General features: G+C 42.2%; 1 protein-coding gene across 3 annotated transcripts in view; it reads right to left on the reverse strand.

Annotated features, from left to right (window-relative positions):
• The window catches only part of Skap1 (src kinase associated phosphoprotein 1), a 298,516-nt gene that overhangs the window by 219,859 nt on the left and 62,130 nt on the right, over positions 1-16,527 (reverse strand). For all 3 annotated transcript variants that reach the window (XM_052193953.1, XM_052193951.1, XM_052193952.1), the window contains exon 4: positions 2,100-2,201. In XM_052193953.1, coding sequence (XP_052049913.1) covers positions 2,100-2,201 — 102 coding nt within the window. The remainder of the gene's footprint in view (positions 1-2,099; positions 2,202-16,527) is intronic.

The raw sequence follows: 16,527 nt of genomic DNA on the forward strand, positions 1-16,527 counted from the left end.
ATGGTTTAGTTTTACAAATTTCTGTACAAATTTTACTTAAAGATCTTTTTTGTACTTTTTGTGTACTACTCTATTTTAGGAACTCTCTTTTGTATGTTTTTATTTTGTTTTATTTTTGGTCGCTATTTGTTTCGCTGTCTTGGGGATTGAACCACACCTTGCCACGCCTTGCCACGCCTTGCCACGCCTTGCCACGCCTTGCCACGCCTTGCAGGTGTTAGGCAGGTGTTCTGCCCTGAGCTACACCCAGCTTCTCGGTTCTGCTTTTCAGAGTTTACATTAGCTTCTGATTCTTACCTCCGGGTTGCCCCCAGCTGATGCCTTTTCCAGACTCTTTCTCCTCCTCTTCCTCTCCTCCCTCCCCTTCACCTCTCTTCCTCCTTCTCGTCCTCTTCCTCTTCCTCATTTTTTTTTCCTGAAACAGGGTCTCGCTGGCCTAGAACCTCCCAATGGGTGTGTGCCACGACACTCAACTCACAGGGTCCCTTCTTCTAATTTGAAGCCTTACTATGGCCTGAGAAACCCAAACACTGTAATACAAATTCCTACAGAAAAAGGGTTCCCCCAGTGAGGGCCTTGGGGCAAGAATAAGGGAGTCAAGCATTAATCCGGAATTCATCGACATCTATTTCTGCTTCGAGGTCTTTCTGGCTTACTTACTGTGTTCTCAGCTGTATTTTGGAAAGCTGGAAATACCAAGCAGGTGACCTATGAATTAACGAGACACCATTGTTCTGGTTCTGTCAAGCATTAGATTAATCAAAACCGAATGAAAGGTTAGTTTCTCCACGATTTGCACTGTTAATTTTCTACAATTATTAGTCAGCTACCAAGGTAATTATTAAGCTTTCAGCACAGTGTTTCTAGTGCAACACCTGCAGCCAAGTAGGCCTTCCCAGCTTGGAACATGTGGGTACCACTCGCACTTCTACCATATGAAGCTTAAGTAAGATAACAGTATTCCTATGCAACTTGATCCTTTGCTCTGAGGTGGATGAAGTCATCAATTCAATGAAAGAGAAATATAAGACTCATCAAAATAGGCTGAAAGAAAGAGCAAGTGATGGACAGGTAAAGTGAGAGAAAAACAGGAACTGTCCTTCTTGAAATTTAGCAGAAACAGAAACAGAAACAGAAGAATATGGGTTCATAAAGAGAAACAAGGAATAGTTTACCAACTTCATTCCCAGCCCCTAAGGATAATACATTTCCAATTTACTATTTGGTTCAGGAACATCTTCAGCCTTTCCTCCCACTGGGAAGGCTTGAGAGAATTTGATAAGAACACTGTGCACACTGGGATGCTCAAGGCTCCTCTGCCTGTGGCCGGATGCCAGGAGAGCCCAACAACCTCCCGCCCCTGGGAAATCTAAGCCTGCACCGGAAGCTGGCAGCCACCAGGCCTCAATCTCTATACTAATAGATCTGAGGTTCGTGGATAGTTTTGCATTACGTGTTACCTACTGTTTTATATATATATGTGTGTGTGTGTACGTATGCATATGCATATGTATATATATTTATATATATATTTATTATATATATAATTTATATATTTAAGAAAAATGTTTTTATCACAGTAAAATTCTTTAAGTCCTCCAATTTACAAAAATTCAAATAAAACTGATGCTGCAGGGAGATCTGCATTGAGTTTGTTTGCCTTTCCCTTGAGCAAAACCAGTTTTAGTCAGAGGTGTGTATGTAGAATTGAGATGATACAGTAAAGTAAGCAGGCTCAAAGGTCTCAAATACCTCACAATAAATAAATAACCCAATTTTCTGTGAGCAGGGATCCCAACTCGCATGCATCTCAGTGAAGCCAAACATCGGAAAGGACAGAAAAACTGGGCCCCTTGTGAGCTACTGTTTTATACAAAGATCAATAATGAAGTCTTCCCCCATGGAATTAGTGTTTCTCTAAATGCATTAACTTGTGGGAGCATTGAATTACCCAAGGGGATGACCACCACAACAAAGCAAGTAGGTGCTCTTTGCGGATCAGTGACCCCCAACACAGAAAAGCCATCGATGGGAACAAAAGGACAAGAGGCAGAGAGGGCCACAGGAAAGGCAGTAACCGCCAGAGAGGTGACACTCACCCTCATCCTGATAATCTGACCAAAAGGATGCTTCTGATGTGAGGGGTGGGCCGTGAGCCCCACTCAGATTGTCATCAGAGCCGTCCTGGCCAAGGTCACCTCCTGAGGGTCGAGAGAGAAAATCAAGTCATCCACTGGACATCGTTGATATGCACACTTCCAGGTATCTTCAGGTGCTTGCAAAGATGGCGGCATCGTTTACCCGATCGCACGGGAGCGACAGAGGAACACCTTTAAGAACCGACTTACCTGTATGTGAAATCTTCCACACCACCACCTACCTCCCTCTAGCACTAAGCAACTGGTAGCTTCGCCTGGGAAGACCTTTCGCTACAAAAGAGTAATTTCTCTGTCACATTTAAAATGAAAACCTAGCTGTATAAATTTGTTTTCATATATTCTACATCTTCGTGAGTTACAACCTTTACCCCGAAGGCCTCTTTTTCTTTCCATTTCTAAATGAAATGGAAGGAGTGATACAAAGGGCCTAATCTTCTCTACATAATATAATGTAGCAAGGTCACTACTCCCTCCTACCCTGAAAACTCAGAGCCGTAAACAGAGAGAACCCAGACTGGATTCTACTCCTATTTAAATCACTACTTGTTTTGCAACCTTAATAAAGTTCCCTCTTGTAATTCTGGTTTACAGCCTGAGAACAACCTCTCTCAGGGACCCCAAAAGCCGGAGGAAGGTAATATTTGTTCTGCAAAATGACTTTGATAAAAGGTAATGTATATACAATACTGAATTATGCAATTAAAACACCGCTAATCTCTTTTGGGTGTTTTCAGCCTACGTTGAATTGTATTTTGCTGAAGTGGTCAGCGCTATTGGGATACTTTAAGAGGTTTAGGCGGAGGATGTCTGCTCACTCAGAAACTGGAAGAAAATGAAGGCATTGCAAATTGTTTTCCTTTAAAAAAAAATCCCCCAAACAGAGGTACAGACCTGCTGGTGAGGAAGCGTGGCCAGCTGCTCGGTTCATTTCACAAACATGAAAACGGGATTTTTCAACTGAATTTAATATTCTCTCAGATACTAATTTCCAAAGGAAATCACCAATGCTAATCTCAGTAAACACTGTAGTGCTTTTTGGCCCGGGATTCCAACCAGGGAGCACTGAAACCAAACAACCTGCAAAGAATCTGTATTGCCTGCCTTTAAAGGTTTATTTCCTACAATTAAACTATAAGGACAGGGAGGAGATAAAATGAATTTTTTTTAAAAAAAATGACTGTGGCCTTCTCTTTCCACAAACCAGACTTGTCTTCAAATGCTCAGCAGTAGGCAGATACCCTCGACTGCCCAGAGCAGCTGCATGCATAGGACTTGAAAATAAACTATAGAGTTTATTATAGGAAAGAAATCCTTTTACTTGACACAGCAGTGACTAGCTAAAACCTGACAAAACATTTCCCAAGCTTTGAGCATATAAGCATCCCGGTGCGCCTGCTATCCAATAAAAACCTCAGATACTGGACAGGGGGGTTAAAACACTCAAATTTTCCACCATGGCCAAGCCACCGAAATCACATTATCAACACAGATGTAAATGAACTGCCTGGCTGGAAACCTGTACTCGGACCTGCAGCAATGGAAGGGGTTTCCATTTTGGAGGCAAATCGAAAACCTTTTTAGAAATAGTATACGTTCTGAGCAAAATTGAACCTTTACAGGATATACTGAACACCTCTGCTCAACCACCATCCTAGAGCTAGCTTTCTGCTTGCTTTGTATGCCTGACAGAACCACTGAGGGCAGAGCCCAACCCTTTGCAGTCTAACATCTAAAAAATTATGATGGTCAGGGGGAATTTTTGGTTTTGTTTCATATTTGTAAATTTTGTTTTTTAATTTTTTTGTATTTTTTTATTTTGTTTTATTTTTGAGACATCGCTTTTCTGTGTAGCCCTGGCTATCCTGGGGCTTGCTTGTGTAAATCAGACCAGCCTCCAACTCACAGAGACTCTCCTACCCTTGCTTCCCGAGTGCTGGGACTAAAGGTGTGTACCACCATGCCCATCCTTAAAATAAGTTTTATATAAGTGTTGTGGGGATATGACATAGCTTGTATACAGCCTTTATCTAGTTTTCCTCCATGCCAGCTTCTCCCATGAGTGAAATCTGTCCGCCAAACCAACAAATTAATATTGGTACGTTCAACCTTTATTTGTACTCTGTGGAATTTTTCATTACTGTCTTTCTTTGTGTTCCAAGATCCAGTCCAGCACACAGATTGGATTCACAGCTGCCTTGTCTAAAACTCTCACCCTCAACACCTGCTGGGAGTTGCCACTTGATTTATTCGCTTCAGAAGTACAGTCACTTCCGTGTGATCCCAGTGGTTTTGGAATAGTGGCACAGGTGGACTTTTAGCAACTCCATTGTATTGGGAGCCAACCTGTGCCCACCTACATATGCAGGAAGGAAAGATTACAGCTCAACACTTCCTACAGAGCCCGCATCGGCAAGACAGACAGCTGCCGGTGAGCAAAACGTTGAGCAATATGCCTTACACTTGAGTGTGATTAGTTCCCAGTGACGATGTCATAAGTGTCTTTACTGTTATATCCAGTGGCCCACCTCCCTTGGACTAGCACAGAATCGAGCCTACCACGATACGTAAAAATAGATGCTCCGGTGTCCTTAAAATAATTACAACTAGTTGAGATGCATGGGTGAGAAGTTTTATAGAACCGACAATTACCGTGGTTATTTTGGATTGCCCTAAGTTAAAAGGCATAGATTTTCCTTAAAGCGTGGCCACCGGAGCTCTCTGGACTCATTGGCGCTCTCATAGTCCCCAGTGGGATCCGGTGGGATCAGACATAAATGATCACAAGCTACAGTGACAGACATTCCCACTCAGCAGCTGAACAATTAGGGCTTTGAACTCCATCTACTTAGAGTGACTTTCTCACAGGCCAGCCCTTCTGCCACTGGAGACACACTTCCCACTGCAACCCACTCGGAATCAATACATTTCTCTACAGATATATATTCTAACACACTGTATCTCCATTAATCACCTCTGCCGCCTTCAGCCTTTTTCTTTTGTATTTCTAAACAAGATCTAGGGGAACTCTATCAGGGGTTCACCTGCCATTAGCTGGTAATTTGTTCCTCATTCTAAGTGCCATAAGAGTTGGGCGCTGTCTGCTCCTTAGTGTGCTCAGTGGCAGGTTCTCCGCTGGGCACCTGTGCTGAGGGGCCCACCGTGGGGGTGGGGGTGATTTCTCTATTCTTTTCTAAGAGTCAGACTCAATTTCATTCATGCTTCACGGAGTGACAAGTTGGGAATGTCTGAGGTTGGAGCGGAAAGACAGAACAGCGTTGTGTCAGGTGTACGGCAATTATTTGCCCGGGTTTCTGTGTTGTTTGTTTTTATTCTGTGTTTTCATTACCGGCTAATGAGTTTTCCCTCTTAATTCAGAAACAATAGGTTGCCCACTAGAAGTTGGCTTTTGCTGCCGTGGATTCAACCAGCTGTTGCTGCTCCATAAGCTTTATGGAGGAGTGAATTAAACTGCTAAAAACTTTCATCTGCTAATTCAATTCAAAATGGAATCAGAGGAAAACGAACCATGATGTGCCCCTCGTAACTCGTTTGACAACCCAGTTGAGTTCTGAACTTGCAGGTGCTATTTGGGGAGGCAGACAGAGAATGTGACAATTTTACCGAAGAGATGAAAAGAGACAGGAAAACAGGTTAAGCATTTTAATGAAATACAAGAACAAATAACATAAAACATAAAGACACGTTTTTCTGCCCGATATATAAAGGCTCGTTAGTTTTCCTCATGTCAGTACAAGTCTCTGCCGTTTATCTCTCTTCCAATTAATTGTGAGTGTGCTGTTTAAAGTCTGTTTGTCGCCTGTAAGCAGCTATGTGTCACATGGTTAAAAATTGTCACATGGTCCTGGGCTTCCCCTATGACTTTTTTTTTTTTGCATGTCTTTGGATAATATACAGATATAGAAACTAGTGTGAAATTGTAATTTTTGGTGGTTTTTGTTTTTTGCTGTTATTGCTATTGACATTAAAAGAGAACGAGACTTCTGCTCCATTTGCTATTTAAGAACCTATGAGGCATGTGGTTCCCTCTTTAAACTAATAAATCCTCACTAAAATGCTATGAATGAAGTTTCCTGATCCAAATACAGTTAGTTTTTATGCTTGGTAGCATTAATATGGCCAGCTCTTCACAGACCAATTTAACACTAATGCAGTTCCCAAAGCTGAACTCTGGTAGTGTCACCAAAAGGGCAGCACCTCCCTCCTTACTGTAACCATTCACCTAAGCCTCTGGATCTGAAGAAACATGCTGGATACAGATGTGACAAGGTATGTGAACTGTTATTCACATGTGAATATATTACCAAGCACACCTGTGACACCAAAGCGGGAGTGGGGGTAGGGAGGGGAATCTGTCAATACTTGTAGTATAAATTACATACCATTTTGCACAAGCTCATGTATTAGAAAATGTATAGCGTTTCCCACAGAACATCTGCGAGGCTTCACCGACTCCTAAATATCCATTTGGACTTGAGTGGTTGGTTCTTACAATTAATCCACGGACAGCGAAGGTCTCAGATTCTTCTCTGTTCTATGCAGTCTGACTTCTTGTCAATTTTTCCCCTCCTGCTCTATCTATCCATAACTCAATGTATAAATATTCTCCGCCACCCTCACCCCTCGCCTCCAAGGCCCTGGCGGTGAGTGTAACAGTACCAAATGTCATTAAATCTGCAGAATGAATGAGAGCCATCCAGGCGAAGAAGGCTTCCATTTATTACTCTTTGTAAAACTTGTTTCAACTGGGTCTTTGATACACGAATAGTCTGAGCTTAAGTTCTGAGTGCAAGTTCTCTATATTCTGAATACTGCTATCTAATTACATGGCCACAATAAGAATAGCGTTGTCAGAATGGAATGGTGTAAATAAGAAGAAATAGACGCAAGCTAACACTCGTAGAACAGTCACCGGAAAACACCTGTGAATCTAGCAATCCAAAGGGTAGCACAGATTAATAATACTCTCAGATGAACCAAACCAGTCAGCAGAAAACTGGAGAGGAAAATACCCCCGCGAGAAGCCCTTGGCTAAGAAGGTCTGGGTCTTCCGAAGCAGCCCCTCCCCCGCTTTTAAAGAAAATGGTCCTTTGTGGTGCAGTTTCTCTTTTTAGCCAGTAGGGCGAGCTGCAGTGCGTAGCATCGAGGCAGCTCTTTTAAAAAGGGAAAGAAAGAACTGAAGACAGACATAATAGAGAGACAGACTGACAGAAAGAGTGACACAGACAGAAAAGCATACACAGAGCCAGAGTCAGAGAGACAGACAGACAGACGACAGATAGACAGACACAGGCAGTATGAACTTTTCTGCTCCTGCCCCTGTCACTTCTGGAAAATGCTGAGATCTTTAACCCTGCTTAGATTTTGGATAAGGGCATATGTTCTGGCCGTTAACAAACTGGAGGGCTGGCAGCAACAGACACAACGAGATAATTGTGTATGTGACAACACACTTCATAAAGCAAACTACAGGCTGTCATTGGCTGTTTCGGCTTTACACTAACATATTCCACCGGCCGCTGTTGTTTTCACTGGTACCAAAATGGAACCTGCTGAGTTAGGATATTTTCACTACTAATGAAATCTTGACAGAATTTTAAAGAACTGTGTGAACCTGCATGTGGTGGTACACAGAAAACACAAATGTGTTGATCGCTCAGCCTCTAGGCAACCGTAACCCGGAATTACTGGTCTGTGGTCTCTTTCTTTGGACCACTCTATTCTCTGCCCTTCACTCTTACTGCAAATGCTTCATTTTAGTATGTTTTGATTTTCAGGAGACAGCCAGCTACAATACTAAGTGGACCAACTTGCTGTGTTCTGAACTTTATACATCTAGGCTCTTCGGGTATACCCCTGGCACATGCTATTAGCCCAAAAATGATACAAATGAAGAAACCATGATATGGAAATAAAACAACCTGACAATTTACCTTCAGTTCGGAAGTGACTGGAGGTGGCAAAGTCAGTCAGACCCCACCCTGCCTGATTTTAAAGCTCCACCCTCACCCACTGACTCCAAGGCTGCGTGCTTTCTAAATCATGATCATCATTCAAAGGCAAAGAATACTGAATGACAGCCAACAACGTGAACTCATGCTAGAATCAAAATATAAATTATTGTTATCCGTGCTAACAGAAGTAATTTCCACTCCACATGTGACCAGGAAGGAAGTAGCCTCATTCACAGTTCAGATTTATTGTTCTTCATTGCTGGGATGGTTTTTAAAATATCATTTTATGCAAGGGTCCCATGCTCACACACTGTAATACAACTATTTCATGCCTAGTCAGATCAATATGCCAATTTTTTGAAGTATTTTTCTGTACAGTCACGTTGAATTGTTGGCATTTCGACCCTGCAACACAGAAAGCAAGCTCAGGTGGCCCATACTCAAGGGTAGCTGGGAACCTGGCATTTCTCTTCCTGCCCTAAGTATCCTGGTAGGAAAATGTGTTGAAGACATAGAAGCCCATATTTTGTTACTGTTGTTTTTTGTAATCCTGGTTCATTTTAGGATCTCTTATGTTCTATGACCTAAGATATTTCTTGAAACTATCAGGTTGGTTCGAAGGATGAGATGGGCGGGAGAGATGGCACTTACCATTCCTGCAGGAAACCTGAGTGTGGCTCCCAGCACCCACATGGTAGCTTACAACTTCCTGTAACTCCAGTTCCAGGGGATATAACGCCCCCTTCAGGCTTCTGTAGGATCCTGCAGGCTCCTGCATATGTGTATAAACTGATGCAGGTTCATACGCATGTATATAAATGATAAATAAATCACTTTAAAAATAAAGAATGAGATACTATTTCTTCAGGTCACTGCTGGATCTAAGCCCAAGGGCCAAAGATGAGACAAGTTACAGTAAGGACTGGAGTGTGGGTCAGAGTCAGGAGCCTGAAACAGTGAAGCTGCTTTTGACATACCGTAGAGAGGTGAGTTATCTTTGTGACTAATGCAGACCTCCAGGAACCACCAAGCTTGTAATGGAAAACTGACAAGATCCCATTCCCATGCCCCTACCAAGATCAAACAGAGACTCTTGCTCATGCGTACAACAATGCACGTGTACGGTCGTCATTAACAAGCCAGCCCTCTCATAGACAGCACTGTCAACTCGGTGTTCAGTCCCCTGAACAGAAGTTTCATATGGGATGTCTCCCTATCTTTTTTACTGAGGTATCATTAGCACAAGGAAAGTGTGTAAATCTTAAGGGTAAGAGGCATTGGTCGGTTATCTTGCAGCCAGAGGCTTCCTGAGGTAAAGGAAAGGATATTCCATTGTCCGATCCCTTAAGAGTTAATCCAAATGGGCTGTCAATTACCTAGGCAGAAAAGTACCCCACAGGAGCCCATCTATTCGAGAGACTTTAAAAAATAATATAAGGCCTCAACTGCAGGCAACTAAGGAACGCTGAGACCAGGAGAAATGGTCCTCTCCAGGGAAGAGCACACCAGTTGGTTATCAACACCAAATGGTCATCCCTGAAACATACACATGAGTAACACTGTACAGACTGAGATGGTTATATTTAGGAATATATATGGATATGCACACATGCATGTAACAATTGATGAATACACACATGCACATGCACACTACATGATAGATAGATGATAGATGATAGATAGATAGATGATAGGCAGACAGACAGATAGTAGATAGACAGATAATAGATACATGGTAGATAGAAAGATGATAGAAAGATGGACAGATAGATGATAGATGATAGATAAGATAGATAGATAGATAGATAGATAGATAGATAGATAGATAGATATAGAATTTAAAAGTTCTAAGTTTAGGAAGATATTTATGGATGGATGGATGGATGGATGGATGGATGGAGACACAATCCCAACATGTAACCCAGTCTGGCTTAGAACATTTGATCTCCTGCCTCATTCTGCCAAGCACTGGGACTGTGGGTGTATAACACTACATCCAGCCAGAAAACATCTTTTTAGAGATGAATTACTACCAGTAACCTTTCCAGGCTGGCAAGTGTGTATTACATTCAGATCAGCTGACCAAGGCAGAGAGGGTTCACAAGATTGGTTTTTCCCCTCTTGACCTCAGTAGAGTCAGCAGTAACTGCAAGTTTGATTTTATGCATCATATAAATCTCCTTGCCCATAACATAAATGTCCTTTTCCTCTGTTAGTGACACCTCGGCCACCCTGGTTGTGAGCCTCACGATGGGCACACTGAGAAGCAAAGTGGGGTAAGGGCAAGAAAGTGCTCTTAACTGCTGAGCTGTCTTTCCAGTATCAAGATAGGTTTGGTTGTTTTGGGGGACTTTTTTGTCTCAATATTTTCTACTCCAGAATACACATTTAAAAGGTCAATAAAAAATCTTGGAAACTTCAACTTCAAAAAGGGAAAAAAAAAGATGGAGCTGGAGAGATGGTTCAGCAGTTATGAGCACTTGATATTCTCCCAGAGGACACAGGCTCAATTCCCAGCACCCACATGGTGGCTCATGACAGTCTGTAACTCCAGTTACATATGGGGATCCAATCTCCTCCTCTGTCCTCTCTGGGCACCAGGCATGCACGTTGTTTCTCTGTCCGCATGCAGACATATATCTTCATTTAAAAAAAAAATCCAGTTCTCTTGGACAGTGAGTCAATCCCCAAACAATTAGTATACTAATTTCAAAGTGAATGATTCCACGTGGGCACCTGAACAGTAGATGCAAAAGAAAGGAAAATGTTTGAAAAGGTATCAAAGTCAGGTACTGACTTCAAAGCCAGCTTGCATGTGTATCCGCTTCCTACAGATTAATGTGTTAAAAATGCAGTTAATATGGAAAGGTGGGGGAGTGCCCGAAAGAAGTCAAGGCATAAAACCTCCTGTCAAGAGTGTTGATGCTAAAAGGCTGGGCCAAAGCCAAAGACAGGGGCATTAGTCCTGAGCATATTTCCCTCATTAATCCCCGAGAGACGTAGAAAACATGCTAGAAGAGTTCCCTTTAAAAAGTAGCCTAGGTTAGGACAGTCTATGTCTGTAACCAGTGCCTGTGTTTATAAAACACCAGCATTCCAGGGAGAGTGGTAGAAAGACACTCACCAATAAATTACAAATACTGTAAATGCAGACTTTTTCTTACATTTGCAAACACATCATAAATTTAGACTGTGTTTCTTTGTATAAATCCTTCTTAAGACTGTGCTTGAAGCCCCTTGGCACGAAGGCCAAGAGCATTTTCATAAATAGAACTTAGTGAAGTCACTGTGCACTCCATTAATTCAAAAACACTTCTCGAAGACTTCAAAGGTAATCCTGCCCCCAACCTCTCCGTGTAAAGATGGTGTTTCCTCGCTGCTTTCCAGCTCTGCTTCTTGTCGTTGTCAGAGCTACACGTTTCAAGTATGTGGTGGTCGGGGATAAGAAGCGAAGTTATATTCATGGTCGCGTTCGGCATGCTTCAGACATTCTATGAGCAATAAGTCAGCTGAATGCTCACTATAGGCTTACCGGCAAGAGTTGTGTCCTCTTGCCCTCTGACTGTAAACCTACAGACGCATACGAGTGCTTACGGGGTCCCAGGGTAGGATCAGCCGGAGCAGATCAGTTTTATGGAAAGATAAGAGATATTTATTATTAAAGCTCCGCATCTTCATGCTTGGCTTTATTTTGATATATATGAATCAATCCTTGTTGTCTCTTTAAAGCCCCCCTGGCTTCCACGTGGCAGGCCCTGCTCATGGGTTATCATGTTATTAGAACTCGTGACAGTGAAGTCCATAATAACAAGACTGTATGGAAGAGCAAATGGAGGCTTCAGGAGGTTAAAGGGCTTGCCGAGTCTCACAGAGCTTTTATGAAGACCTGGGATTCCAGTTCAACTCTGCTTCAAACCCATGTTCTTCTCACTTAAAGCGTGTACTTGAAATAAGAGAGAGAGAGAGAGAGAGAGAGAGAGAGAGAGAGAGAGCAGTTTAGTAGTGTGTGTGTGCGTGTGTGTGTGTGTGTGTGTGTGTGTTTCTGCATCTAGCTACATGAACTCATGCAACATGGCCTCATGATAGAAATAAAATAACCTTTACTTTTTAATAAACCTCAACATGATTCCTGTTGGCAGTCCTGGGGAAGAACCCCAGAGCCTGAGCCACACTAGGCAAGCACTGCACATCTTCAGCCTAAGGATTATAAACATGCACCAAAACAGACAAAGCAAGGGCTGGAAAGACAGCTTGGCGGTGGGAAAGGCACTTGCTGGGCAAAGCTGGTTATTTGAGTTTGCTGTGTGGATGCACACACACACACACACACACACACACACACACACACACAGAGACCTATATAAAAGTGGAACTCACTCCACAGAGTTGTCCTCCAACCTCCACACATGCTATGCCCACATTCATACACACAAAAACGAATAAATAAATCTTTTTTAAAAAATAAATTGCTTTTTGAGAACATTATTTCATTGGATGTGTATAGGTATTTTTGCCTGCGTGTATGCTTGTGTACCACATGCTTATATGTACAGCCCAGTACAAGAGGAGGCCAGGAGAGGGTGTAGTTTCCCCTGGACTGGAGTTACAGATAGTGTTGAGCCATCATGAGGGTTCTCAGAACCAAATCCCAAACCTTTAGGATTAGAGCAGCTAGTGCTCTTAACCACTAAGTCATTTCTCTAGCCCTTAAAAGCAATTTCAAAATAATATTAAAATAGTTCATGTTCAAATTCCTAATTCTCTCGCAGATGTCACTTTCACTTTCAGTTTGTCTGACCTGAATGAAGGTAAAACTCACACACTCACAAGCCACTTAAATCTTTTTAAATCCATAGTCAGTGTGGCTTCATTTATGTTAATGTTGGTTTGATTTTCGTCTTTTCAATGTGGCTTTATAATTGAATTTTCTTTTTACACTTTGATTTATTTGGTTTTGTCAACTATATTTTTAGGAATCAATGACTTCCACATCGAGACTTGGCATTTTGAAATAGCATTTTTAATATTTTTACTAAGTAGACTTATGTTCGTGTAAAAATGTTCCAGAGGGGCAGGAGAGATGGCTGGCTCCGGGGTCAAGGATGCTTGCTGTTTCTTTCAGAGGACCTGAGTTCAATTCCAGCAACCAAGTTAGACGACTCACAGCTGCCTATAAAGCCATGTCCAGGATGCCTGACACTCTCTCTGGCCTCCATAGGTACTCACACATGTGTGTGTGCACACACATGCACATAAAGATCAAAATGAATCTTTAAATATAGAATAACTGGATAATTTTCTCAGGAACCTCAGTTTTGATTGGCTCATCAATGAATGTTCAGGTTGGTGAGAGACTTCACAGCACATTTCTACAAATGACCAAAATATAAATGAGTGATGACTGTATAAAAGTATACCTTCGTAGTCAGGCACGGTGGCATATGCCTATAATACCAGGATTTTGGAGGTAGAGACAGGAGGATCATGAACTGATATATATATTATGTTCAGTTATATTCAACTGCACAGTGAGTTCAAGGCCACCCTGGACTTTAAACAAAGAAAACAAATAAATAGTAAATACATAAAATGTGACTGTAATAAATATTTATAATAGTCTCACTGGCTTGCACAGTTTTTATTTAAGTATTGTGACATTTGTTTTATACTCTGAGTCCCTGATAGAAAATTCAGCTGTTCAAAAAAATTTTTGTGACAGTAAAATTTTGAATTATATACAGTATACCTTCTATATTAAATTTTGATTTGTTGCATTAAAACTGTCAATAATTAACTCATCAAAAGAGAGACCAAAACAAAACGAAGGGAATCAGGTTGTGCCATGTCTTAAGATGATCTTGTCATCAAATTTGATGGTCAGAGCAGATTGTTATTTAGACAATATCATCTTTTAGATTCTGATGGCTACAATGTGAACAGTTCCACGGAAAACTCCTTACAGCTTTTCTTTGTAACTAAAGGAAAATTTAAATTTGAAAATATTCTTTTATTGGTTGTTGCTGGGATTTTGCCCATTCATTTTGTTTTGGCTGGGTGTGTAGTTCCGTGGCGCGTGCAAGGCCCTGGACTCAATCTGCAGCATCACACACACAATAGTAACAAAAATGATGAAAGGAAGAACAAGAAGGGAGAGGAGGAGGGGCAGGAGGAGGGACAGGAAGAGAGACAGGAGGGGAGAGAAGAGAGCAGGAGGAGAGAGAAGAGAGCAGGAGGAGGGGCAGGAGGAATGGCAGTAAGAAGAGGGAGAGGAGGAGAGACAGAAAGAAGAGGAAGAGAAAGAGGAAAAGGAAGAGGAAGAGGAATGGGAGGGGGAGGAAGAAGACAAGGGTGGTTTTCAAAGCAAGCTGGACTTGTATAATTGTGATTGTCTGAAGTCCTAGAACCAAGGCTGTTCACGTTCCACAGTTATATTTAACCCCACCAAGAGAATTTTTCTAGGTTGGTGAGATGGCTCAGCAGGTAAGAAGCTCACTGCCAAGCCTGACACCTGAGTTCAAACCACAAAACCCACATGGCGGAAGGAGAGAACCAATTCCTCTGACCTCCACCATGTCATGTGTATGTGTGTGTGCACGCGAGCACGGGTGCACACACACATGGTAGATAGATAGATGGATTAGATAGGTAGAAGAATGAATGGATTAAATGAATAGATATTTTTCAGAGTACAAAAAGGAACTGTTCCATTTATGCTTTCTTTACATTAAAGTAATAATTCTGAGGATTTTATTTTCTTCTTAGATGATGTTGTGTAAAAATCAACTTCCTCTGAGACTGAAACACACCATCTTGCAGGGAAGCTCCTTAAAGCAACTCAAAATAGCCTCAGGTAGTCCCTGAAACTGACCAGGTTCACTAGGCCCCTCTCTCCCTCCCAGAGGAAACAAACCAAGCTGCAAGCAAGACTCTCAGACAAACCAGGGTGTGAAAAAGATTCAGGCCAGCCAAGCTGCCAGGAAGGGGGTCAAACCAACTGAAACATCTAGAAACAACACTCTCCAACCTCTTGAGCTGCCTGCAGGCTGTGCAGTGGGCTCCGGGTTCCCAGCTTTGTGAGCTGTCACCCATGCTGGGGTGAGCTTTGGTGATGCAGCTGTCTTTGAGTAATTGCTGCTCCTATAAGTAACTGCTCACCCATAATCCTGTAGGAGACTCCAATAAAATTCACGGTTCACCATGTTAGACTTTGGTGGTATTGGTACTTTTGTCTGTCATGGTCTCTCTATCTGGGGTGAGTAGACATGTGTGCAGTGTCTGCTGAGGAGTTTATCACCCACGGATTAATCACTGAGGAACGTGACAGTGGGCTAACAAGGAGAGGGGGAAAATGGATGGGAAAATTTAGTGTCATTATTATAAACACACTGCTTAGAAAGGCTAAACACAGTAGTGCACACCTGTAATCTCAGCCCTGAAGACGCTGAGGCAGAAAACTGACAAGTTTTGGGCCTCACTGGGCTATGCATTTACTTCAAATCTAACTTGACTACATTGTAAGACCTTTATTAAAAAATAAAGGGATTTCTTAAACACTTTTACTAACAATTTTTTTTAGGCAATGTAAAATATGAGATAATCACATCTGTCTACTGGAATCATCCCGTTATTACCTAGTCTTCTAGAGCTTTCTAAATTATTCTGCCATGGTCACACGCCTTGATCTTAGCACTTGGGAGGCAGAAACAGGCAGACCTCTGAGTCTTAGGCTAGCCTGATCTTCATAGGGAGACCCTATCTCAAAAACAAACAAACAAACAAACAAACAAACAAGATGTTTGCCAGCCTCTCACACACCCCTGTTCTTTTCATCCTGTCTATTGGATAGACCAGTTTTTATTCCCGCCCATCTCACCAGTTAAGAACTAATCACACGATGTCCTTCCCTCACCCCATGTCTGTAGCAGAAGCAAGGCGCTGGGCTTCTGGGTTGGACATTCCTCCATTTTCTTCCAATGAATTTTGCTCTGCATTTTCCCCGTCATTGTCCTTGTATGTCAGATGTGACTGAGGTACCACTAACCTAAGACTCCGGTGAGATGTGCCCTGTGTTCAGCTCCCGAGACTCTCCTATGCTGAGCTCCAAAATTATTTTCTCCTCTCAATACATTTCTATACCATGCTTCTGACATTAATTCCTTTCTTCTCCTTAGGAAATTAGTTCTGCTGGCTCTCACAGTTCTGTCCATTTCCAACACTTCGCCAGCACGCCCCGCCCTCTGTGGGTTTGGGTTAACGCTTGTTAAACCCTGAGGTATAGGGCGAGTCTCTGCATGTGTCTCACATTCTACCAAACAGAATGCTGCATTTAGAGGACGCATTGCTCCCTACTGCTCCATCTAGGATCTCAGTGTGGCCATGCCAGCCATGTGATTACA

Source organism: Apodemus sylvaticus, chromosome 10 (assembly GCF_947179515.1).
Source record: "Apodemus sylvaticus chromosome 10, mApoSyl1.1, whole genome shotgun sequence".
Lineage (NCBI taxonomy): Eukaryota > Metazoa > Chordata > Mammalia > Rodentia > Muridae > Apodemus > Apodemus sylvaticus.